The sequence below is a fragment of the Vidua chalybeata genome, chromosome 7 (assembly GCF_026979565.1).
Source record: "Vidua chalybeata isolate OUT-0048 chromosome 7, bVidCha1 merged haplotype, whole genome shotgun sequence".
Classification (NCBI taxonomy): Eukaryota; Metazoa; Chordata; class Aves; order Passeriformes; family Viduidae; genus Vidua; species Vidua chalybeata.
In genome coordinates, this window is record NC_071536.1 from 8,538,179 (window position 1) to 8,566,077 (window position 27,899).

Here is a 27,899-nt window from a genome sequence, read left to right on the forward strand (position 1 = left end):
CTCCCACAAATACTTGCATCTAGAAGTTGTGGTTATGTTGTGTAACTTCATGTATTATCAGCATAAGAACCCTGCCACCTTGAATGCACTGGAAATGTGCTGCTTGGTGTTCACAGCAAGGTTTGAGGCACTTGTTTCTTCACCACTGTAAGACCAAGAAAAACCATCAATTTTCTGAAATAGTGAAATACTGATTATGCAGTTGAATCAGACATAATGACATTTTTAAAAATGGGCTATGCATGGAAAGAGAAGTGTGCTCCAGGCTCTGGCAACATTATCATATTTGAAATAATGTTTACATCACACAGCAAAGCTGAAAAATTACAAACGTTTAATCAACAGAACAATTTCTTGTTCTCAGACTAATAATGTATCAGTCTGAGCTTTTATTCAAAAGTATATTTAACACCATGGATTCTGTCTTGCATTTTCCTTTGTAGCTCTGATTGCATTAAAGGTTTAACCATATTTTATTTTCATTGTACACAGAAGAATCTGTGGCACAATCCCAATTTACCAGATCAGTGACAAAGCCAATAGCACAAAAGGTATCTTGACTTTTTGCTTATTAGATCACCCCTTCAACTGTGCTCTTTTCCCCAAGGGCTCCTCCTAAACTAAGAGTTGATGCAAAAAATTAAATGGTAATCACTGTGTAAATCAGTAAAAATAACAATTTGCCTTAAAGTGATTTTTCCCATTATTAAGAGATACAATTATTTTCTCATTAGAGAATGTTCCTGAATGAAAAAAAAACCAAAAAAAAACCAAAAAAAAAAAAAAAACCCAAAAAAAAAACTTGTGAATCTCAGGCTAGTTAAAAAAGTCTTGTCCAAATGCATCACACTGCAGTTAATTTTTTATCATAGAACTAAGCAGATAAGATGTCAATAGGTTTGATCTTTACAGCTTGAGATCGTCATTTCCCAGTGGTTTAAAACAATTGTCCACAAATTCATCGCTGACTTCTTCTAGAGCAGCTGGCTTCCATTTGGGGGACTGGTCTTTGTCAATCAGCACTGCCAGGTGGAACAGAGAAACACCAGAGTTACTCATAAACTTCCTCTAATTAAATGACTTAAGATTGCATCAAGACAGATCACTACAGTGATTCCATGGGGGAGACAAATCCGTGTGCTCTGGAGAAGGCAGCTTTGGTACCAGAGATATTTCTACTCTAATCAATGTTCCTGAGTTGTGACCTGTCCAGAGATGACTCTGGGAGTTGCCAGATGATACAAGGAGCAGTGAATCACTTCGGAAGCAGCCCAAGATTTGAAGGAATAGACCTGAAATGAGTGGTTTAGTTAGACCTGCCACTCTTGGATGACTTACACTTCTTCTTGGGAGCCTGCGAACGGCACTTTACGGTGCTCCTTTTGGACAAGGCTTTCACACCTCTCTGCAAAATCTGACTCTTGGGAGGGTACAGGAGATGACTCAGTGGTGCTGAGTGCCTAAAGCTAATTTAAACACATCACATTAATAATGAAATAACTCACGAGGAGAGAGTAAAGCAGGGTATCTTTGTGGGAACTGAGGGTGTTTATTTGTAAATACTGACAGCTACTGAGGCCTGGGTAGATTTAACTGTGGCAGTCTGTATAATCTTAGTATAATCTTTATGCTACAGCCTGGGAAATACATCACTGAAGATAAAAACCATCACTGAATGAATCACACGTAAAAGGCTGACACAAAAATGCCAATTCCCAAAGAATATTCCCTGTATCACAGGAATGCTGAAGGCATGTCAGCAATGGCTGCATTAGCAAACAATAAAACAAGAGGGAGTTAATTTGTGTGTAAAAATGAGCAGTATTTATGGAATTCCAGAGCATCCTTTCAGGCTTTAAGAAACCCATAAGTTAATTTGTGTGTAAAAATGAGCAGTATTTATGGAATTCCAGAGCATCCTTTCAGGCTTAAGAAACCCATAAAAAATGTGAATTTTTTATCATTTAAAGAAGAACAGCTGTAAGAACTGTGGCTCTTTAGGATGCACTGATTGCCTCACAACCCTCATTCCCTTCAGATGAGTGAGATCAACAACTGATTTGGAGATGCACCTGTGGCCTGGGGAAACCTCCTGACCAACACAGCTCACAGCATATAAGAGAGGATGGGCAGGAAGAGGAAGCACATTTCAAACTTCTCTCTTGAGAATTTTATTTTATTTGTTTGTTTTCTGACAAAGAGTTTAGAGGAGGAGGATTCTGAAGACAGGTGACCAGATATTTCCACGAATAACAGGTATTTTTGGGCAAGCTGTTATGCTTTTCTAAACTGAGTTTGTTCTTATAGAGTGAACTACAAATGTCCAAGATAAGGAATGTGTAAGGGGGTGGAATGCTATGTTCAGTGAAAAGAATACCTACCTAGAGACTGTGCTTATTAAAAAAATAGGCATTATGGTCTGCCTACCAACTTGTAGTAAAAAAAAAAATGTGACCTGAAAACTTCTCTTTAACTTTTCTGTCTTTAACCAATGGTTGAGAATGGCTAGAAAATACACACCATTCAAATGACAACTGCACTAATTAATATTTCTGTAGCTGAAGATACACAGGCATCACAATGCTTTAGCTTACATCCCCAAAGAAAAAGGCAAATCAGAGCCCTACACCTATTTACTTGTAAATAGGGAACTAAGGACTCCTTAGAAACAAATTAATTGTAAAAAGTAACCCATTATATAGGAAACTGCAATTCCACTGAAAACAGAATCCATGAGGACAGTTCTTTAAAAGAAAAGTCCTATAAAAGAGTGCTTTTACTATGATGTTCAACTAGGTAACTTACTGAAAAGCTGGGATCTTGCAGGGTATTTCTGAACATGGTGAAACCACTGATTGGCTTGAGTCAAAATATATAATTATTCCAAATAAACTATATTTATTCCATTGGAATAAAAATTATCTAGAGATCTTCTTCAATTTTAGTTGAAGTTCACAGTCTAGCCAAAATAGTCTGTTATCCACAAAAGCCAACACTGACTAGAGATGGTTTAAATTAAAGAGGAAAAAGTGTCCGTGTGTATGTTACTACAGCTTCCCCTCTGCCATGCTGTAGGAAGTGCTGCCAGTTCTCCACTCCAGGGTACTGCTGTCTATTCAAGTTCATCTTTCTGTTTGGATCTGTGGCCAGTTTTACTCTGGAGGATAAACTCAATGCTCATAATGGTCTCTCCAGTGGAGTCTTTAATCTTGTATGACTCAAAATATTTGTTTTCTAGTATAATCATGAAAATATTGCCTTTCTGCATTGGCTTCTTTATATTTTCTATCTCTCCAGCTGGAGATCAATCACTAAGAAAAGAGAAATTCTGAGGACTTCTAAAGTAGGCTAAGAGAAATTCATTATGATAAAAGTAACTGAGCACAGACATTGTGTTAAGGGTTTGTTCTTGTGTTTCACTTTTTAAAATCAAAATCTCAAACCCCTCTGTTCAGTAGCAGTGACTTTATCAGACTTCAGTTAGTGCTCTGTTGCTGAGCTTCCTCCAGCACAGTCAAAGTCTGGTATTTCCAAGCCCCTGACATTCTGTTTGCTGCCATAAAATCTCTCAGCTCGTGCAGGGCCCTGGGGTGCCCAGGGTACAGCTTGCATCTGCCAGCCCTGCAGGGGAGGTGGCAGAAGCTGCACAGAAATACCATCTTTGCAGCATCAGCAAGATGTAGGAGTCCTTTACAATTCCATTTCAAGTGCATATTCCTGCACAAAGAGTTAGGAGGGTGAGTGAACAGATATTTGTCCCTGAGATTTGCTGCTGAGGTTGTGTCCTACCTGGATGTGTTTGAGCATTGACTCCAAAAATGGCCACTTAGGCAGTAAAATTTGAAAAACAATTCTTGGCAACTACCCAGACCTATGCATTTCTTAGTTGACATATTATTCTATTAATCAAGGTGAAAAATTGATACCTACTGTGTTCCAAGTCCACTTTTACCATTTTACAGGAAAATGCAGATGAAATACGATCTGTGTGTTTTATACTTTAAGAGTTTTGGCTTTTCTTTAATCACTCCAATCACAATAGTCATAAACAGGGAAGACTGCCACAGCAGATTTTCAGGTTGAAAGAAAAAAGAGAAATTTTGACCTCAGGTCAAAGCTGGCTTTAAAAGCTTTAAAACTACTCCCTAGAAAGCCTTTTAAAATTATAGTTTGAAGCAGATGAAAGGTATTAGTAAAACCTGACCTGTGGCCATTGGCTGCTGAGAAACATTCTTACACTAAAATCTGATTGTTGTAACTCAAGTTCTTTTGGTGGTAGATCTTTTTGTGGTAGAGAGGGCCGAAAGCCAGCTCTTAAATACTCGTAATGTAAGGCTTTAAGAAAGAGAAAGCTAATGCTTAACACTTTAATCAATTTTATTCACAATGGTTGGTCCTGTGAAGTACTTAATAATCTCCCTTCCTGTTAAAAAGGATGCTTAGCACATTGATGGATAATGATTTTTATGAAATTAGACCAAACTACAAAAGTGATCTTGAGTCAGATTCTACGCTCCTCTGCAACAAGAGAAACAATGCTAAGACTGAAAATCTGAGAACAGGATCCATGCAGTAAGCAGAGAACAAAAGTGTTTCAGGAACAAATTATTATAAGCAATCCCCTCAGTGCAGTTGGATCTTTGGGTTTGTTTTTTTCCTTCTTCTGATATAGTTAAACTTTTGCTGCATCATCCTGTATAAAAGAGAAGCTTCTCAGCTGCTGTTCTTGCAGCCTCTCTCTTTACAAGCAGTTTGTGTATTTCCTGGCCATACTGACAAGGGATTTGCCTTTGTACTGTACTGTGGTCCCAGATGGTTTCATGACCTTGTGACTTGCAAAGAGAAATTCAGTTGGTGTTCCTCTGACTCTCAGACTTGGAGTTTGTCACTTCCTGAATAACTACATTTCAGCAGCTTATTTGCTGATTTAGTAAATATCCCAGGAAAAGTATTTTTAAGATATCCTTGTCCCCATTACCAACATAATGAAAACCACTTCTCAACATGTGTGGTAAATTCTTCAAAGGAGTGTCTGCTAATAAGTGCTAAAGACTAATTAATTAAAATCAGAAACCTTCCCCATGCTGGATGAATAAATTTTGCATCTCTCACCCCAGGCTATCTTTAGTACAGTGTTACTAATAGCAGACACTCCAACTAATATCCATTCCTCAAGTGGAATTTAAACTGCTTCATACAGACAGATATAAAACAATGAGGAGGAGGTGATAATACTTGAGTAAGTAACTGTGTGAATTAGAAGTCCAACCAAAAGTTATCCATCCAAATGACTTGTATTGTAAGCTCCTTGGAAAAAGAAATGCCTTTGCTTTATTTCATCTCGTGATGAACAGTACATAAATAATTGCTACAGCTCCTAACAGATGTGACTTTGGGCTTGACAAACTGCACAGTGAATCAGCAGTAGGATCAAGGACAGGCTTGAAGTCTGTCCCCTGGATGCATTTGCTGAGCCATCGCTCTACTTTTACCACAACCTCTCTTGACCAATGCCTTAAAATGCTGAATTTGTTAGTGTTAAGTTTACAGTTTTTAGTAGTAAGACACTTCCATCCAGAGATATTCTGGACATGGGGGAAAGTAAGTTGTTCTAACAGTTTTCTATATGAACAGTAGTTTTTGATTTTGAGTCTCAAAGCATTGGGTAGCTGGCTGAACCAGCACTGTGGCAACACTAAACCTGGACACAAGTGATGCATGCAGCTACTCAGTACTGTCAGTGTTAAATGTGAAATGGTGCAACCAGGGGGGTAAATAACATTAGGGAACTGAGATTGCACAAAGGAAATGACATGGCTCTTGTGCTTTGGAACAACAACAAATTTTGGCCACACAGAAGTCCAATAAGCAAAACCTATGGAAAGCTGGGAAGTTTCTTCTGGGCTGTTGCTGCATGCACTTGTAGTGATTTCCAAAGAAGCACCACAATTGTGAGCTTGCATGCTATTAAGCTTGAGGAGTGTTTCTGGTGTGGATACTTACCTGCTCGAACCCCTTCATAGAAGTCATGGCCTTTCTGAAAGATTATTTAAAAAAAAAAAAGCTGTAACATGACAGATTATATTTATCCCACCATTCCCTATCCAACTTCTGCTTGAAATGCAAGTTCTCAAGATTCAGTTAAATCCCACTTGTACTGTTCTTTTCTAGGCCTACTTTGTCTTTACTTATTAAAGAGCTGTGTATCTTCTTGCTTAAATGCAGCCACATCTCTTAAAATCAGTCTGTTGACCTGTAGCTGATCAGGCACTGTGCCACGGTCCCAGTTCTCTGTGCAACACCTCAGATCTTTTTCTGAAGAGGCTCACATAATGGGGCTAAGGTGTGTAGTATCAGAAGTTCTTTTGAGAAAGGCCAATCTTCAGGAATTGTGATGTATTCTGCATACTTGGAACACTTTGCAGTTAATTGGAATCCTGTAAACATCCAACTGTTTTTAAAAAAACATTTAAATCCCTAAGCATGTTTCACTAGTAATAGAGCCACAATCTTAGTTTTAGTCAGGCATTAGAACATATCAGAATTAGACAGATTTTCACTTCTTTAAATATTTACTTTAACCATCAGAAATAACTGGACACATAAAAACCTTATTTTAAAATGTAACAAAACTAATAATAAGGATGCCATGGCAAACTCTGTAAGGAATTTGTTCATGTAATTCAGTTAGCAGCTCTGTTCCACTGGAAGGATCACTTTCTCATGTGCTATCCAAGTACTCAGCACTTAGTACAAATAGCACTAAAATCTCTTGCTGTGATAAATTTTTCATAGACAACACTCTTGAAAGGCAGTGATAAACAACTATTTGCACCCTGCTGATGGGAACTGAGGGCTAAGCAATTTGAATAGAAAACCTGTTCAAGAACACCAGTTTTAAAACTACAATCCAAATATGAATCTATATATTCATGTTTTCATACTTTAACAGAAGTCTTCTACATTCCCATCTGACCAACATTAATGTAGTGTCCTTTGCATTCCATATAATAACATGAAATGAGACAAAAGTGACAGCCTCACACACAAAGATCCTACTGAAAATTAAAGCCTAGAAACTCTTCATGAAATCTACATAAAATTTGTAGTCTCTGGTAAACTCTTCTCCCCCTGTGGCTGGAAAGGGACAAGGGGCTCAGCTGTTGCTTACCATGCATGCTTGGCTCAGTCTGTATTCCATCCGGAGTACCTCTTGTAAGCTCATGGAAGCTCCTTCCCTGAGCTGTCTGAGAGTCAGCTTCAAAGATGTAGGTGACATCTTATTAATTGTCTGGGGAAGACATTATTTTTATTTTCTTCAATTTGGACACTTCCAAGTCTGTCTTTTGTGCATTTTAAACTCTGTGAAATGATGGCTCTCTTCTCCCTGAGCTCCCTCTGTGACACCTATTCCTCCTGCTCCCTCCCACCAAGCTGTCACATTAAATGAACTTTCCTGCATAAGCTTTGATCAGCAAGATCTCTGGGATGTGTGCCATCACTTGTGGAAAACCTAGAACTCCTAAAGTCCCATCATTTAAGATAAAATTACTACTAGCCAGAGAAATGACTGTAGTTTGAAAGGCATTTTCAAGGAGAATCTTTTGATAAGTGTTACAAGCAATTACTTTGGTTTTGAATACCATATATATATATTTTTTAGTGTGATATACTCTTAGATTCACTGATATTGTAGGTGATATTAGTATTCCTTAGCATTTAAGCTTTATTTGATAAAAAAGAGCAATAAGGTAGTAATAGAGAGATTGGCAACAAACTTCAAGTTGTTGCTTCATGATCATTGGCAAAGACCAAATGATATGCAAAGAAGAAATCTGTGGAAGAAAATACTACAACAAACGAAACATATTTATCCAGGTTTCTTATCTAGGATCAACAGATACTGAAGTAATTTAGCCCTACATTACTTTGCTGATAGGAGGCTTGGAGGTCTTGCCTTACTTCTTTTGACAGAAGCACAGGCTATAAATATTGTGCCAGAGACAGGATTCTTTTAACACACACAAACAAATGCTGTAAATCTGGCTCTCAGGAGTATCCTTTGGTGAACTGCATGCCAGTAAACAGTAGGGGAAAGTGGGGAGAAATACAAAATCCTAGTTAAGGAAAAAGAACTGAGCTTTAAAGCCTCACAAGTTTGTGGGGAAAAGGAGCTAAATCTTATTGTTGCTTATCATTGTTTTCTTACTCTAAGCACGATCCTCCTTTCTCTGTAAACTCAAATAAAAGATGTGTATCATTCATGGTACAATTGACGTTTCCTGATAATTAGGACATTTTTATCACTATTAAAAAGCAGCAGATGGTAAGATTTGCCTCTTTACATTATTGTCATTGCAGACATTAGGCTCCTTACCACAGCCTGAAATGGCAGGTTTCCAGTCATCAGCAGCAACATTTTTTTCTAGCTCCCAATTACTCTTCATCCCTCCAGACACCAGCTGATACAGCAGTGACCCATTTTGCCTAGTTAAGCTGGAAAACATGTGATTGCTATACAAGCAGGAGTCTCTGGAATTGTGCCTTCAGAGCACTGGTTCTGCCATTCTGTAACTTGCATGTAATCACTGTGCTTGAGAGAGAAGCTGGCAAAGAATAAGCCAACACTGGCTCCAAGTGCCAACAGTTCCTCAGTTCTGGTCAAGCTCTCCAACAATGAGCTGCCTTTCTGCAGATTAAGAAATCTGCTGTACCTCTAACTATATCACTCTGTAGGTCCCAGATGGGTGGCAGCTCTTAACTGGACCCCATATTTCCTGTAAGATGCTCTTGCTGGCCTTATCTTTCAGCTGCACCTTTCCTCCTTTGAGTTTCACATTCTGTCATTTAGAATAGGAAGACTTTGCTCAGACCAGGTTAAATGCTATGCATGGTATAGCCAGATGGCTCCAGGGGTGAAATGGTCATGGCAAGTTCTGGTCAAAGCAAGCACTGGAATGGGGAAGATCTGAAAACAGCACTTAAGGCAGCTGCTAGATGCACTAGTCCGGTTATCTTGGCATATCAATGAGGCTGAAGGTGGAGGAGGTACTGACATAAATCAAGCTGGAGGAAGAGGAACATGGCAGGAAAATGGGTAGGTGTAATTGCAGAAAAATGAGTCACCAGTGTAGCTATAAATACATTCTCTGTACAAAGAGGAGGGGATTGGTGCTAGGGAACAAGCCTGAAAAAGAGACAGGATAGGCTGGAGAGGGCAGTACTAAAATGCAAAGAAGTTTTCATAGAAGTATTTGACATCTATTCCACTATCTTTCAAACCATCTTGATTTTGACACAATGATCCCAAAAGCTCTAAGCTGAATTTGCAGTAGACTGAACACCATTAAAATGCTAACAGAAGGTGACTGAATTAAGTGGCACTGACACAGCAAATTTCCTTACAAGCATAAACTGGGAATAGTGACTTTCTTTCACTTGAAAACCCCAAAACCTCCCAGAGGTCCAGTGCCTCACTTCCCTTGCAATAGATGAAGCCATCCATCACTTACTTTCTGAGCTATCAATGCATTTGTTCAGCTACAGGGAACAATGGTCCTGGATGAGCTCTGACAATGTATGAGGAGTATCTAGCCAAAGCTGCACAGGAAAGCTGCCCAAGGACAGAGCATCACTCTCACTGGTCTGCTAACAGAGTTTCAGAATGCTTCTTTGAATTCAACACTACCAAGCTTCATTCCTGCAATCTACCTCACCCATTTGCTGCACACATTAAAGTTTCAGGAGCTATTATGTGCATGCCAGGCTGATCAGTAGATCTGGACAATGGACAATGTGTCTTGTAATCTTTGGTCTGCAGTGCCCTGCACAGTACATTGGCACTCATTCAGTAACAATGACAGATTTTAAACCATGAAGCGTCAGTGCTCAGGAGGTGCACTGTCCTGCCAAAAAACTCTAAGAAAGCATTTTGTGAAAACCAAGTCAAGTATCTGGTGCTTTCCAGGTTTAGACCCAGCATTTACTTCATCCCACTAGAAATAGTACACCTGCCCCTCAGATTAAAGCTTTTTGGCTCATGTAAATCCTGAAAACAAAGTAGCACTACAAAGTTAAAGGTTTGAAAACTACTGAGCTCAAAGTGTTAGTTCTCTAGCTTTATACCTGTTTGTAGCTGGGTTCAAAATGTGGTGTAAATCATGAAGTCATTCTCAAGTAAGATTTTAACAACTTTATATTCTTCTTCACACAATATTTGAGTGTCAGATATGTGACAGCCTGCCAAGCAGGCATGTTTTGAAAGTAAAAAGCAGGAGTACTGTAGGTCAAAGAGACCAGGATACTTGGAATCACAGCATACTTGGATTATTGCAGAACTAGGAGTTCCATTTTATTAACCTTGTTGATCCAAGGTGCAAGGTGGATGTTCTAAGGGGTACCTCCAAATTAGGATATTTGTATTAAAATTTCAGTTAGGGCTTATTCCATGAGCTTACTTATAATAAATACAGGAACAAACAAGAGAATAAGCATAGACATTGCTGTTACTGAATCAGCTGATAGGGTATTTATCAGGAGGATTTGCTGTTGTTCCTGGACACTAACATGAAACCTTGGTTTCACAACCTTGCTTAATCCTACTGCTTAGCACAGCATGTCTGCTGTAAGAAACTCCTCTGAAATTTAAATATTTGTTCACACTAAAATCTTGCATCTGATAGAAAATGTGTGATTTGTTTCATGGTGATTTTCCCACGAATTTCTGCATGGACTGAAGCAAGTCAGTCTTATCTCCTGAACAGAACAGACAATTGTTCTGAAACTCTGGTCAACTCCAAGGACATTCATTTATGAATCACATGAAAGAAAAAAGTTGTTATAAAGTCGTATTAAAGACATAAGAGAACGGAAGAAGCAACAAAATAGCCTTTTTTGTTGTTGTTGTTCAGAAATTTAAAAAATCAGTTACACAAAATCATAACTTTGAAGTAGATGACCTAATTTAGTCATCAATAGATTACTTAGTTTTAAGTTCTGAATTAAAACTGTTAAACAAATGTACTATCATAAACAATAAGGAAAAAGGACAAATAATTCCTTGTTGTTTGCAACAACCACTGAACCTAATCAATATATGAACAGATAGTATTTTTATTCTGGCACCAACTCATTTGACTGCTTTATCCAATGAAACTTGGAATACTAGGGGAAAAAAATCAGCTTTCCCTTTTATTCCATTTTGCTTTTATAAGGCATATGTTAAACTTCTTGCAATGTACTAGATGTACTGGTTGGCACAAAGATAGTCTTAGAACTTCCTTTCTCAAAAACTGTTTGATAGTTCCAGTGACATTTTGAATTAATTTTTTTTTTAAGTGACAGGGTGCCTAATGTGAATACTACCTTATAAAATTCCTTCTGCTCATATCAATGTCAGAGATGATGGATGTTTTATTTTGCTATGAAAGGAGAATTTCTTCTGTGAGCTGTAACTAAAGTTAAAACAACCCTTTTGTTGGAGGAACACTTCAGTTCAATCCAGTTGGAATATTTCACTAGCTCAAATCAAAACTTTTACAAGGCACCTGAACAAATAGACTTCAAAGGAAAAAAAGAAAATACGCATATTATTTATAAATGAATGTAAGTTGCTTCTTGCTTTTGAGGCTGAAGTATGAATTACGTGTGTAGCAGTGCTGCACGTTTTTTGAGTAGTGACTACATCCAACACTCAGAAATGCATTAGAAAGATCAAAAAATACTTTGTGATTATAAATTTTTTTGCTGTTTACCCAAATGAGATACCTGGAATGGAAGCAACAACACTGTTCTGGCACTGTTTTATTCCAAGCCTTGGCAATACAATGAGAAGCTATAAAGGGAACACTTGTTCCCAACAACCTCCTGCCCGTGGGGAGGGGGGAAAAAAGGGCAAGTTGGGGTTTTTTTACTAAATTACAGTTTTATGCACCATATGATGGTGCTCACATTGTGTGATTTTAGAGGAATACCCTTGTCTGAGTAGAACTACTGAGAATCCCTCAGGACTGTGTGTGAGAACCTGAGGCTCTCAGTCCAAAGCCCTATAGGGTAACTAAAGTCTGCCTTATGATAAGAAACCATAAAACCAGACTTAAAATCTCTAACAAAAATGACATAGAAGACTTTACCTCTAACTGCTTCATGGCAAAAGGAGAACCATCTTGCTTTAACTTTTTAACAATTTCTTCCATGCTATTTGCTGAAAAAAGACTAGAAGAAAAATAAATCAGTTAACAAGCTGCTTCAGTCTCTGTTTTACCTTTGCAGGGTCAGTAACACGTTAGAAACAGCATAACCAGCTGATTTGGCTTTTCTTAGCAATGTCCCCCATGTTCCTCAGTTTCAAGTAACTCAGGCATCTCCTTTCCCTTTACAAATCTCTAGTGTTTCAATAAACCTTACTAACAAACTCTGGTATTTATCTATAAACTTCAATTACTACCATCAGTCATAGCTGTATTTTGTAACATGGCAAATCTTTAGCTATCAGCTCCATTCTGCTGGTTTGTTGTCAGCATCTTTTATCTCTAAATGTAGTTACTGCTATCTTTCTTGTAGAGAATTAGCTCTTTCTTATCACTCTCACTTATTTCTCCTTTCCTTAAGTTCCAAGTTGTCACAGAAACGGCCTTCACCCAACGAGTCCTGGAAATGTGTTAGGTAACATTTCCTGTTTAATGGAATAGTTACTCTCATAAATTCCCATCCAATATCGACAGAAAATGTTTATTTTAATGTGCCATAGGCTATGAATCAGGCTACTTTAACCAAGTATTTAATGCAGTGATGAGTGAAATATTTAATGAGCTTCAGATAAAGCTTTCTAAAGACAAAATGTTACTTAAACTTGGAGGCAATTTCTCTCACTTTATCTGTGAAATACTCTTACTAGATTTAACTTCATGTTCTCTACCCACAAAAAATTTTAAAATAATGCTAAATACCTGTTAATCTTCTCCATATGTTCATGAAGAGCAAACTCCTTTTCTTGATCAATTGTGCACTATTTTAAAAGCAAATACATGTTTTACTTGGTTTTACTTGGTTATTTTAGACTGAAAAGTGTATAAAAAGAATTTCAGTGACTTGTGTTCCAGAAATATCGTATCATAAACTGAACTCCTAATGTTCACAAGACAGTGCAATTTTTAATGCATTAAAATTTTGCAGTGTGTATATATGAACTTGGCACTATCCTGTGAATGTTAAAGATGTTGCCTCATACTGCAGGGCTTGCTCTGAGCTACTATGTATGCATATTTTTCTGGGTGGTTGTCTTGTATACAAGTAATTCTGATTATTCTATCAAAACACTTCTGTGCAATACACTAAGAAAGTCAGTGCAGATAAATCTTGAGATTATTTTTAAAAACAACCTTGCATTTTGTTTAAAAATATACAGGCCTATGTTTAGGCTTTTTTAATGACCAAAAAAAAAAAAAAGGGCATTTCTCCTCCTTCTCTTTTCAATGTCATTTAACAAAATTTTATTTAGACATACAAAGTGTGTGATAGATCCATCGGCCTTCTGTGGGAAGGCTGTCAAATGTTTCACATCTTCTGGCATTAAGGGGTTTGGGACATAAGCAGATGTTTCAGGAACAGCAGCTGAAGCTGAAAAGATTCCCTGGCATTTCAGCTCTGATAACTAAAAATGCAGTTTCCTTTTCCATTCAGTGTAATCTTGTAAAGCAGGCTACTGCAACATATAATCACTCCTATTTCACAGTGTTCTGTTTTGCCAAAATAATCAGTACTATGATGTAAATTAGCTTATCCCATTTATTTTTCCAATTAATCTTATTTATGAACTTAGTAATTACAAAATAGAAATAACAAGAGTAGAGACAGCTCATTTTAAAGCTGAAAAACAGCAGAGTAATAGACTAACACTGAATACTAGTTTGACTCTAGAGGTTTTCTTTTGAAAGAGAACTGCAATGCACATCAAAAGTGTTAAAATAGCCACTGATTGTAATGGCAAAACCTTTTATTTTCATGCCCATTGTTACATGGTGCTAACACAAGTATTATGGAGAGAGTGCAATGAGTTTGGAAACTCATTCTTTTCAAACACAGAAAAAGATAATCAGTAACATGGATAAAAAAATAATGTCTACATATATTTAACAATTTTGCTTGATTTCAGTAATTTCAGATTACCTTCATGTGGTAAGAGTTCAATAAATCTGCAATTTTTTCTTTTGAAGGAGATTTCAATGCTATCAGGTCTTTCTCCAAGGCAGGTAGCTGTTAAAAATAAGATTTAATTACAAGTAAGCAAAACAAAACATACTACTTGAGTTATTACTATGGTAATAGTAGGATATACATATATAAACACTTCCTCATCCTCCCCAACTTTGACAGACCCTAAAGAAGTACAAAGCAAACAACACAAGGAGACAGAGTTCATGTGTCAGTGTTGAACCACCCCAATTTAATTATGTCTGCAGTGACCAGCAAAGAACTGCTTCCCAAGCAGCCCCCCAAAGCAGTGCTACAGCTGCAGCAGGTAAAGTTGGGCTGCACCAGCCTGAGAGGAAAGAAAATTTTAATGGAGTGTTACCTTCACTGCAAACACTGCAGTTGTATAAATCTCTAGTTTCATACACTGTTGTTTAAACGGCAAAATTTTTTAAGCAACTTCATTCTGCTGAGTAGATCATGCCCTTCCAACAGTGGAATTGTAAAAACAGCACCATTTGCTCCTTCCTTCAAGCAAAGCTGTCACCAGCTGGCAAGTGTTAGAAGGACAGCTTGAGAGTGTCTCACCATCCCTGTTGGCAGGGCATGGCCAGCTAATGTAAGTGCACCTCTGCAGACACCCGTGTTGGTCCCAGGGTATTGGGGGGCTAAAACCCCAAGCTCTCAGTGTGGCTGTGGGCTGTGCCCTGGCCAGCACTGTTGGCACGTTACCTTTTCAGATTCTACGAAATGCGTAGCGATGCCAACTCTTAGCACATCCCTTCCTTTCAGCCTGCATCCTGTCAGCGCGAGGTAATAGCCAATCTTTCCTGAGAGCCTTGGCAAGAAATACCCTCCACCTACATCAGGGAAAAGGCCTGCAACAAACAACACAAAACAAAAGTGAAGGGAGGAGCTCTTGTACTAATCACCATTAGCAGCAATTTTTTCTAGTCTCCCTTTCATCTTCCTTACATAGGCACAGCAACCTTGCCCAAGTTTCTCCTTGACTTGACATTTCTGGTATCAAAACCCTTCCTAAAAGCAAACTCTTGAACACTTTCCAAATTTCATCCTTTCTACTGGCACATACTTTGCAAACATATCCCAAAGAAAAATATTTATTCTATTTGCCAACACCTTGAGACAATTTTAGGTGCTTGAAAAATCAAGTGTGCTCTCAGAAAGGAAATAGAAGTGGCCCAAAGAATTGTGAAATAATTTGTGCAAGCTCAAACTAGATGCTGTTTTTTCACTGAAATCTTTTATTATGATAAAAATATTAAACACTGATGAAGTGCCACTGATGCACAGCTTAGTTTGAACAAATTTGGGGGCTGAGAATTCACTAATAGTTCAACAATATTACCAGGGTCTTCCTGAAGGTGGAGGCACAAGATGCTGCCTTAGTACTTGGCTCTTTGACAGGATTGTGACTAAGCTAATATTAAAACATAATATTAAACTCTCCAGTTTAGTAACTCTCTATAAACTTTTTTAAAATCTACAGATTAGAGTACTTTTTAAAAGAATTTAAAGCTGTGACTAGTATTTTAAATACTTTTAAAAGTTGTATTGGAAAGTATCTACCTTCTTATATAAATTGCGCACCAAAAATAAATTTAGACATCTTTTTAAACATATTTAAACTTGAGAAAACTTTAGTTTAGCTATTGATTTCAGTATTGAGATTGATTTCAGTATTTAGTCTTGGTTTCAGAAATCTGAAAGCATAGAAGCAGGGTCCAGTTACTGCCTTGAAATCATGCCAATAGTGCATTCATGAAACTGAAAATCTTTTAAAGAAATTAAAGGTGTGGTGGGTTTTTTTTTCCATTTCAGAGAATGAATCATGAAAACAAATAAAATAGAATACAAATGAGCAATAAGAAATTTGTAAGACAGTTGTCAAAGAAGAGATAATAACCGGGAAAATTCATAAGGAGTTTAAATGGGGTTCTGATAACAGATGGTGATTTTTCACTAACATGTAATTACTTTTTTTCACAAGAGTCAATGTATGTATTATAGAAAGACCCTATTCCAAGTATTTTGAGACATGAGGAATTAGTGCTCCCCGAATAGTCCTCCCCCTTGGATGCAATAAAGGGAGGTTTCTTTCAGACAGCTGCTCTTCAGTGTTTCCCTCTTAATAATCTTTATATCTAACCCATCACATCTTTTCTCCTCTGGCTCCCTCTTGGTCTTCTTTTTGTTCTGCTGCTTCTAATACATCAAAAGGTTGGGTTTAGGAGTCACTTCCTATCAGTTACAGCTGTAGTATTCTATTCCCACTGATGTGTGTGCTGTCATTAATTGATTTATTCTTCATCTTCCAGGCTACTGAGACACCCAAATCTTCTGAAATGCTGAATGCCTTGCTGATACCCTTTAAAAGCCCTAAGCTGTATTAACTCCAATTCATCAACTTACCTTTTTTTTATCTGTACTCACATTCTCAAATAGTGTATTCTACTATTATTTTACCTTCTCAGCTTGAGCTATCATAACAGTGATGCAAAGAGTTCTGTTTAGTTTCATTTTTCTATTCATCTGTCTCCCCTTGGATATCCCTTCTACTGCAACAAAAAAACCAAACCCAACCTCATTTGAAAGTAAAACCTATCTTAAAAATGCCCTCCAAAGCAAAAAGGCAACTACATTATTCTCTCCATCCACCAGAACAACAACAGCAACATTATTTTTTTCTTTTTGTTGTAGTTAAAATAATACTGATGCTGGACTACTGCTCCCCCCCACACTCCAGCACATTTCCAGAGGAAAAACATCTTTCTATTGGGATCCATAGTGTCCTTCCACTTGGCCATACACAGGAAATCAGTTCTAAATAAACTGTGAAATTGATTAGCTTATGCAGCTTTAGAGGTAAATAAACCTAAATTGAATGAAGGTTTCTTTAATTAAGGAATTTACAAACAGGATTAGTGAAGGTCTACCTAATCAACTTTAAACTTACTTGGTTGCATAGTCTGCTATAGCTTCTACTGCATCTTTTCAATATTCCTGTCCTCCTTTTTCTCTTATGATTTTACTCCTCTTGTCCATGTTCTACATATTGCTCTTCTCTCCATAACACTTCCCATATGTTTCTCTTTGCTGCTGGGGTTGTCTTAATGTATTCCATACCTGATTTTTGTTTTTTTGTTAGCATTTAGCAATCATTTCTCAATTTCCCAGTGAAGTAAGAGAAGAGCTGTGTTACTGCTGGGCTGCCCAGGCCATGAGCCTATGCCTGTACTGCTGACTTACAGTCTGTGCTCTGACACAGGTGCAACATGCTCTGCTGTAATCCCAAAGGTGCAACTCTACATTTGCCAAGCAGAAGAAAGGCAGTGCTGCTACATTCTTACCTTGCCTGGCACAGGGGGTTGGGAATTTATTAGTAATGACTTCTAGAAAGCTAAAAATTTAGCAGGGATATGCAAGAAAGTATCCATTATTAGTATAACAGCACCTCAAAGCCCATACCTTATACTTGATCCTTTGCTCTCCCCACCAGTGGTTTTTCCACACCTTCCTACTTCTGTGCTGCTTTCTAATGCTTTATCTTATCTATATCAAACTCCTACAGTCTAGAACTGCCTTTTCTTCCTATTTGCTAAGTGGCATATTTATCTACAGCCTTTTATTTATGGTGCTGTACAAATGCAGAATAATTGTGTGAAAACGGAGCAGCTGAATGAATGCTTTGTTTTCACTTCACAGCAAAGGTGTCATGCCTACTGAAATAAGTGAGCACGTGAAAAAAATAAATTAATACAGTATCTAGAGAGCCAGATATTTTAAACACACCCCACAGAGATCAAAACAGCTAAGCCTTTAAATCCAAACAGATTTCAGTGGTTTTACTTCTAAGTGATCCTAAAAGGAGTTTAATTACTTTCTTTCCTAAGCAAGTTCTAAGCTTTTCTTCATGTCTTCTCAGTCTATTTTTTTTAAATAACTCCTTGTCAACACAATAAATCTGTGTAAAGTATGTAGTTCTTGGTAATATAAAACTACTTATATCTTTACCTTTGAAGAAGAAAGTGAAGGTGCTTTTATTATTAGAATAATTTCATACACCAATGAACCTCTGTTTAGTTAAAAAAAATACAAATTGTTTACTTCAAATTGTTTTCATATACAACAACTGATTATTAAATTCAGAGCTTAGAAAACTCATGTTGTATTAAAGCTTAAGTTTAGTTTACTAAGCTTTTCCTCAGAAATAAAACAACACTTGGAGGGCTGAAGTAGTTTTTGGCTTTTTCATCCCAACTTTACTTGTTCAGAAAAATTATATTACATTTATCAGCTAGCAGGAATTGTGCTAATATTTCTCTTGGGAATGAGCTCGGTAACGAGTTTGCTTGTATTTGGGTGGTTTATTATGCTTTATTGTGCTTGACAGTTGCATTAGGAGAGTTCCCTTTAATCTGACTCATTTTTCTTGAGCCATACCTGTATCTTCATGTAGCTCTGGGATACATTTCTTTTTTGTATCTCTCAGAATTGACAAAGAAACTGTAGGATTAAACATTAGAAAACACAAGGTATATGTTGCTGTTTAAAATAAAAAAAGGTGACACTGAAGACACTGTGATCTTGCCTAGGCACAATCTGTGCACAGTTGTAATGGGTCCACATTAATAATCTACAAGAAAAGCTGTAATTCCAAAATCTGTCTCATTAACATTGCAGAGCAGCTTGTGGTACACCCAGTTTGACTCATACCGAGTTCCTAATGTAAAGCTGGTGTACCTGCACTGGGAGCTTCAGACTTTATCTCCCCCCATCTGTAGCAAGACTTAGTTCATTTTAAAAGTTTTCTGCTGACAGCTGTTGTGTCAGTCTACATAGTTAAGAGGCTCAGTGATCAACTCCCAGAACACAGATAAGTTTCTGAAAATTTAACAGAAAGTACTTTCCATATTCTTTCCCTACCACCAAAGCAATCAGTCAAAGACATTTCACCCTGACTACACAGACAGTGAAACCCTAAGCACGTTAACATTTGATAATTTCTTAGAACACTTACCTATTGCTGTTTCTGGCATGGCAAAAACAGTCTTTTCTGTAGCAACTCGAAAATGGCCATGGACTGAGACACCAACTCCCTATACAAGCAAAGGACACAGTTATAAAATTACTGGTAAAAATCATCATAACCACAATTATTGTTATGATTAATCATAAAAATAATAATTCTATGTAACATACCTCTTGCTTTGCTTTATAACTTAAATAATATTAGATTTACCATGTGCAGTTCAACAAAATATTAAAAGGCCTTCTATGGTTCAAACACTAATAAAGCATCATATTAGCTTCATTATTTGGCTGAAATAGCTTTTTCTATGCTTTGAAGGATGGGTGAGTCATACAGAGAATAACTTCAAAAAACCATGATTGTTATCTCCACTGGACTACTAAGAGAGTTGACATCCTTTTGCTAATGTTACTCCATCTGTAATTTTTGCACATACTTCAAATCACCACTAAAAAAAACCCCAATACTTTCGAAAAATACATAAATTTCATGAAGTTGTCATCCTCATACTTTCAGAAGAATTAATAATTAACTATTCTTCTAATGTGATAATTACCTACATTATAAACACAAAAGTATTTCAAACAGAAAAAGCCTTCAGCATTATTGATTCAAATTCAAAATACATGGTTAGAAACCAATTTTTTATCCTGGGCAGTTGTGTTCACCAAGTCAGTAATAGTATTCACATTTCTAAGTATCTAGCACAATTCTCTAGCAGCCTGTCATGATTAAACCCTTCCCTCAAAAGCAGAAGAGTTTCTGCTGTTGTCTATGCCATATTTTCAGATTTAGGTAGTAAGCAGCAGTAAGGCCCAATTTAAAAAAAAAATCACTTTCAACAAAATAATTTTAATTTAGACAAATCTTCAAAAGGGAAACTGATAAATAAAACAAAAATATTCTATGTAATCCAAGAATACTTAGATTATAGGACACAACCACAACACACATATTGAGGTCTCATTTGTCAAAGGTTACCTACATTATACTTGTCAATAAAAATGTGTGTTTGATCCTATCTGGAGACAAGACCCTCTGCTGAATAATTCACAAGTAGTTATTTCACACAAATATTCTCTTTCATCCTTTCTACCATTTCAGTTTACTTCCCTTCCTCACTGTTAATTTTTCCCTTGCTCAGACCTTCCAGCCATCCATTTTTTCATGTTAGAACTAAGATATCTTAAAAATCATTGGCCAAAAGAAGCCAGTGTCTGATGAGGATATAACAGATTTTAAATAACATTTTAAATTGTTCAAATACTAGAAAAAGAGTACTTTACCCAACTAAGGCTATTAGTCTTCACAAATATCTTCACAGTATTTCATACTTCTCATCAAAAACAGTGGGATTAATTGGGTGATACTCCCTTGGACAAGCAGTATGTATTTGACAGGTTTTTAAGGTGAGAGTAGACCTTCTTTTTCTTTTGCTTATCTACAGAGATCTTTGATTGGGTTTTACATGAAAATTTTTTTTAAGTTATCTCAATTTAATATAAATCAAATTTCCTCTCACCCTTCCCTGGACTCTCTTACAATTCTGCCCAAGAAGAAATTAATTTATTCCATTAGGGTGATACACTACTAAATCTGAAAATATTTTCAAGTTTCTTCTGTGTAATGACTATCTGTCACTCTCTGGTTTTAATACAGATGTATGAAGTTTTTAAGATTCCAGTTTAATTTCCTGAGAAACACACCCATAGGGTGAGTGGTTATCAAACTCGATTTTATATTCAGGAACTCGGCCAAATGTATTCACATGAAGCACTGCTGTTCCAAGGAGGCAAATGGGATTTGAGCAAACATCTGAATCTTATTTGCACAGGGTAAAACTTTGTCTCACCCCTTATCTGTCCTTTAGCCCTTTCTCTGAACAGTGGTCAGGTCTCACCTGAGCAGCAGCAAGAGCCATGGGCCTGTGCTTAGCTGTCCTGAAAATGCAAAGTTGTGTGTAAAACTGCGTTCACTCCTAAAACAGCTTCATCACTTCATCACTTCATCACTTCCAGCTTCTTTAATGCCATAATAGCATATTTTCTCTGCATTAAGTAAAGTCTGCTGTTATTTTTATGCATGTTCAGCAATAACGATGACTTTTTTCCTAAAGATAATGAAATAACAATCATGCCCATTTTGGTCTTTCTAATGCTTAAATTAGTATTTTCTAATCCTATATCTAAAAATACAAATACCATCTATCTCAAAGCATTTTTTTCTGGCTTGTTTTCTTGACAATCAGAATTTTGTTTAAGGATTCAAATTTTTGGCTTGAGTATTAAGTACCAAAGATTCGAGTGTGAATTCCATGAAAAGAGCTTCTCTTCCAAGCTTGTTCTTTTTTTAGAGTGATAAAAATAAATGTTGGGTTCTAATAATAGAAAGCTGAAAGATGTAATTTTCTTTTGGAAGAAGTAATTAAATCAGCTTCCACTTTCTCAAGTGTTTTAGCCATAATTGGATTTGTTTCTAGATAGCCTTCAAGTTTTGTACAGCCTTATTTCAGATGTCTATTTAAGAGACTAAAAATATTTTTTCTTTGTATTCATTATAAAGAAAGAGGTGCAAATATGTTCTTGCTTCTTTGAAGATAATTTCTAAATAATCCAGTTTTGAGATAAAATTTTGAAATAAAGATTAATTAATGGTACAAATCCTAGTAAATTCTTTACTGGTATTCATATGCTTTTTTTGATTACTGGTAACTTCCCAAATGGTTAACATACCAGTGCATATTTAACCTTCTAGATCTAACACAGAGGACAGATATTCATTAGATTAATACATGCTGTGGAAAGAACAAACCAAGAAGTCTAAATGCATTCCTTTTTCATTTCTGGATTTTCTAATTTTATTTTGTTTTCATTTAGCTGAACTCTTACATAGCTAGAGTTCCCCCTAGGAGGCCCTTCACACCATTAAAAATCTTTTGTGTTCGCTTCACCAGGTACTTCCAGCATTTACACATACAAGTCTTAACCCTATAATATCTTTATTAAAATACACTTTATTCTGCACTGTCAGAGTTCTACTTTTCATGATCTTATATACTAAAGCTGATGTCTTCCTTCAGCTTTCTCCAAGGTAATACACTCCCATGGTCAATCAGGCTTTTACTGCTGGAAACTTCTTTTTCCACTGACAGCTGTATTTTGTAAAGGGTACTTACAGAATGAGAATAGAAGTTAAGGAGAGTAAAGAAATTAACAAGCAAGCAATTTAAACCAGTGGGCTGGTTTTGGGTGAAATAAGAGTTAATTTTCTTCACAGGAGCTTCTTCATAGCACTGGGCTGTGTTAGTCTCAGCATACCTCAGGGAGGCACATCATTTTACAGGCAGTTCAGTCTGAATTCATCAACAAGCTTGCAAAAAAAGAATGTAGAGTATCTGAATTTTATTTCCCATACAAGGCTGCCCACTCAGCGCTGTACTTCAAAAGTCATTATGTGACTGTGTATAGAAACTTTATAACTGATTTCCATTTTTTTCTCATGATGGATACAGAACCTTATTACAAGTATTTTTCTAATGGAAAACAACATGACCAACAGATGCAGAAATTAAATATAACTACTGTGACTCTTTTGTGTCCTGAAGGCTGTATTATCTTAAATTGAGAATGACCCACATTTAGTCAATCAGAGAATTTAGAGAAGTTATTCAGAAATTGAGGGCCACCACAACAGAGAACTATACAGAGGGAAATAAATACTCCCTTCCTGGTCACATATAGAAAAGCAGACCTGTGTCGCAGCAAAACCACACATCACACTTGGCTATTTACTAAATAATCTAACTCACACTGTAAAAGAATGCTGCCCAGGAATGCTTAGGCAACACAATAACAGAAACATAAATAGAAAAGGTCTTCAGAGATGTTGCTTCTGTCACCTTCATCAGGCTGGTAAATAATTTTTAGCTGTTAGAGTAAGCAGTGTTATGATATTACCAATACTGACTGCAGTGAAAGTCCTTTTGTAACAGCTCCCATCAAGTGACTACACTTGTTACATTTTTAACTGCATAAGAATAGCTTCTGGTAGAGCTAGAACCAAAAAGAAATGTAGCAATCAATTGAGCACAAGTGAGCATAACACAACAAAGGGCAAATATGTCTGCATACAAATGTGCAAAAATAGCTAAGGTGCAGCAAAAATGTTTTCAAAGGCAAAGCAAGTGAGTGGAATTGATTCAGGAAGCAGCAGGAGCTTACAGTACAGTGGATCAAAAATCATGGATGTAAGAGCATTACCCCCTGCATCCAGACACAATGAATCTTAAACTGAATCAAAATTAATCTTTAATCTTTATCATTAATGTTATGGCCCACTCCAAAGAGTATAATCCATTTTCATCTGTAGATACTAACAGATAAGATGACATAGTGAGCCAGAGCAATGCAGTGTCACAGATCAATCTGGACACAGTCTTTGGCTGCTGACATATAAATCAACTCTATACAAGTGTTTTAAAAATATCATTAAAAACAGTGGGTATTGTGAATGTTTCAATAATTTAGTGTGGTATTTTAAAACATAAAATATTGATGTTATATAATTTAAATATAAAATATTTCTTTCCATATACTGATTATGTATTAGAGAGTCTCAGTCCAAATTGCTGCAGACACATAGAAGCACAACGAGCTGACTGGAGACAGATCATCTCTAGTAATATCTGATGTCTCAGACTTGTTCTTCTGACCCCTAAGTATGTAAACAAATTGATCCAACCACATGAGTAGTAATCATTTAGGTCAGGTTCTTACAAGAAAACTTAGAGAAAAAGACACATAGGCCATTCTATGCACCAATGCTGCTACAGTGAGTGTCCTTTATCAACCAGATTTAGATTGACTTTTTAAAAGCCCTAGTTTTCAGTCATCACAAGCAATTTTTACTGAAGTAGCTATCATAATCTGCACAATTTTTTTATGGACACAAGACCTGTGCTGCAACAGAAAGAAAAGAGAAGATGTAAGAAGACCTGGATCTGAAAAGCCTATAGCTCTTAATTAGTAACAAGTGCAACTTTTTCTAGTTTTACATTTGAAAGTACTATTTTTATCCCAGTTTTGTTTCTTTATACATAACTGCCATGTGTATTCAGAAAGAAGATATCAAAAATGTGGCTTTTTTATTGTTTCTAAAATTCTGGAAGAGGCTCTCCCCTTGTCCCTCTGTATGACCTAAAAATGTAGCTACTGCAAGAAATCCCTGTGTCCAGCTTATCAAATCTTGATGTCTGCAGGGAGGGCAGGCAAGTGGGAGGGGATCTGTTCCAGCACCTTGCATCAGTGCATAACTGAGCTTTTAGGCTTTATCTTAAAATTGAAGAAACATTTCTTGTTCTTAAAGACAGGTACGTGCAACAGAATTTTATTTAAACAGTGGCACAGTTATTTGGGGTAACAGAAGTGAATCCAGAGGATTTTTGTAATGATGTTCTATTTAGCTGAAAAAAAGTGCTTGGAAAGTGTAAAATGGATTGGAAGTCTTACAACTCAAGGAGAAAATGAGCACTCAAATTCCTTGGGAATTGAGGAAAATGAGCAGAAATATGAAAGGATGGAGAAGCAGGCAAAGATAATTCCCTTTACAACATTTACTCCTTGATCTATAATAAAGGGAAGAGGAGGGAAATAATGAGGTAACTCTCAATATGAGGCTAGGTAGGTACACAAAGGCCTAGAATTAGAGAAAAATAGAGAGACTTTTAGCATGCAAGAGTCTGGCGTTAAATGGAAAGAACAAATCTGTGCAGAAACCAGCAAAAATCTCAGTCATTGTAGAGTAAGAAGAGGGAGAGAAAAGGAGTTTTACTTACTGTACCAGTACTGAGCTATAATTTAAAATACTTGTATTCAAGACAGTGCTTTATGATTCCCTTTGGGGAATAACATCATGTGCAAATGATTGGGCATTCAGTGGTTCTTTCTGTCGATCTCAAGAGCTGCTGACATTCTAGTCCGATTAGCCACAAAATGAAGAGCACCATTTACCCCTGGGAACATACACCAGAGCCAAGCAGGCAGAGCAGCGTGGCCAGATGGCAAAGAAACTGGAACAGCAGCAAGGAGTGAACCCTTTCTTAGAATTGCCTCAGCATTGTTTTCAACACCCCATGTTTCAGGAGGTAAGTGGTGCACAAGTCAATCTCAAAACTATTTGTCTGTACTTGCAAAATCTGTATTCTATTTCACAGTAAAAGCTGCCTTCAGCTTTGAAGCACTGGCAACAAAACAGGCCACAAGCTTTCTCTGTGGTACACAGGGGAGGGGGGAGGAGGACAGGCAGTGAGAACTGGAAAGCAGCTTATCCAGGTTTAGTATGACAATTACTTTTACTTCAGGGCAGATTTTAGAGTGTAAATTAAAACAAAACCAAAGCTGTTCCAAAGCGTCATGGCTGACAAAAGGCATGACATACTTACAAAAAGGAAGAAAAATAATAAGAATTGGGAGAAGTCCCAATAAGTACTGACATTTCCAGGTTCCAGTTTCCTAGCTTTACAAAGGGCTAAAAAGGGGTAATAATGTCCATTACAATACACAAGTACTATGTAAAATCATAATATTTAATAAGCTTTCATATGCTGCAGCTAGTCAACCCGAGCCCCATATGTATACATGAATATATGTATATTGATAACTATTAAGCAGAATTTCCATGATGTGTAATAAAATTTGCACCCCAAATCAAACCACAAATGAATAGCTTGTTCTGTGGGCAATATCCACTTGAAAATGCACATTCCTGTAATTAAAAATTGCATCACACATGGGCAAAAAAGTGAGATTTTATAGATAACATTCAAAAACTAGGAAACATTAGGATTAAAGTTAAGTCTCAAATGCTGCTATCTACACCTCTGAGTAGAAGTTACATGCACATTACTTATATAACTGGATATATGTTGGTACTGAAAGGAACATTCCGGAAGAGTTTCAGTTACACAATCTGGATAAAAATTTGACAAGACAAAGACAGTTATTGGTCAACTCAGCTCCTCTGTGTACTAAAATTCTATTGACTAAAATGGATAACATACAAGCTGCTTATGACATCACTACCAATCTACTTGAGAACAAATATTAATTTAGTAAGAATTGTTGACCAAATCGTTATAAAGTGTAAATGTAGATGTTTGTAACTATTGGTAGATACGCCATCAGGTCCTGAGATCTGATTTACAAGGAAGGGCAGATTCCTCTAACACTGTCAGCATCTGGAATGTTTTGCTAAAAATGAAATGGCACTAATGTGAAAAAGAGCTAAAGGTAAATATTAGGTACTGAGTTTACTCTTCTATTGCAACACGAATGAAGTAATTCTGATTTTGTATTCCAAAAGAGAAGATGCACAGGTAGATGCACAACAGAATTAGTATTTCCAAACCATGGAGCAGGTTCAGGAATTTGGCTGCATGTGTTTCTCTGGAACACCTGCATTACCCCTTGATTAAAATGACATCACTCATTAAGCAGCATTCTGAGAAAGCTTCATATTTTGAACTGCAATGTTTGTGATGTCTCCCCATCCACGGCATTGCTTCCTTTCACAAACAAGCCAGGGAAGCACAGCCTAAATGTAATCACTGGGAAACAGAGGGCACCATCCTCTGAAACAATATTAAGAGTTAGCAGCAGTTTGCAATAAAACTGAGAAGGTACCCCAGCTGAGGTCATGCAGAGCCAATCATTAATGAAACTTCATTTGACAACTGCATTATCTGCTTGGATGATGAAGTAACAAGGATTTCTATAATTCACAGTTTACTTTTGGGGGACGCAAACACTTTGAAGGACACAATTCAAAACCATCTCACTTTGAAGAAACTAACAAAATGAAAATAACTACACTTAGGAAGATGTAACCAAATACAGAGATGGTAAGTATGCTTCCCATGGAATAAATGCCTAGATGCTTTTCAGGGGCTTACAGCAACCATGCAATTAGTACAAATAAGGCAGTGCTGTTGTGAAAAGAACTACTCTTATCTGTATCACACTACAGCAGTCTGCACTAGCAGGCAGCCAAAGGCTGAGGGGAGAACACTCAGCCTAGATTCACTACACCTGGGCAGCCTCATTAGCCCAGGGCCTCATAAGGCACTCGGGTTTCTTGACATTCAGAGAAAAGGAGTACTTTTTTTTTCCTTTGTACTCTTTGAACAAAAAGGTGGTTCTGCAAAACTGACTCTCTGACAAATGAGTTCAGTTCAAGGAAGAAGATTTAAAATTGATAAAAGATAAGCAATAAAGAAATGTACTGTGATAGAAGTTTACGTTAGGCAAGGAGGAAAGAGGTGACAGTAATAGTTTTGGGAGTAAATAGAAGTGGTGGCCTCCTAGGACTGGATGCTTTCAAAACTGCTATTTACATGGATTATTTGTGACAGAGTATCTCTGCAATATAGGGAGGATAATTATTCTGCTCTACTTGATGCTGATGAATCCTCCAGCTAAAATATTGTCTGGTCTCTGGCAATGAACTGTAAAGTACACAAATGGGAGAGATTCCAGAGGATTGCAAGAAGACTAAAAGACTTAATCTATAAGAAAGGCTGAATGGCTATCCTTATCCCTATTAAAGAGAGAGGACTAGGAGCAAGGAGTGCAAGTGTCTCAAAATGTCCACAGGGAGCTGT

General features: G+C 36.9%; 1 protein-coding gene across 6 annotated transcripts in view; it reads right to left on the bottom strand.

The window, feature by feature from the left end:
• Positions 1 to 315: 315 nt before the first annotated feature.
• HIBCH (3-hydroxyisobutyryl-CoA hydrolase) overlaps positions 316 to 27,899 on the bottom strand; it is a 37,608-nt gene continuing 10,024 nt past the window's right edge. For 4 of the 6 annotated variants that reach the window (XM_053948289.1, XM_053948286.1, XM_053948284.1 and 1 more), the window contains 8 exons: positions 19,232 to 19,310; positions 14,923 to 15,068; positions 14,167 to 14,253; positions 12,948 to 13,006; positions 12,132 to 12,213; positions 7,172 to 7,291; positions 6,004 to 6,037; positions 316 to 1,022 (listed from right to left, as the gene is read on the bottom strand). In XM_053948289.1, the coding sequence (XP_053804264.1) occupies positions 907 to 1,022; positions 6,004 to 6,037; positions 7,172 to 7,291; positions 12,132 to 12,213; positions 12,948 to 13,006; positions 14,167 to 14,253; positions 14,923 to 15,068; positions 19,232 to 19,310 (723 nt within the window). In that variant the 3' untranslated portion in view covers positions 316 to 906. The other 2 variants (XM_053948287.1, XM_053948288.1) reach the window with 2 other exon arrangements.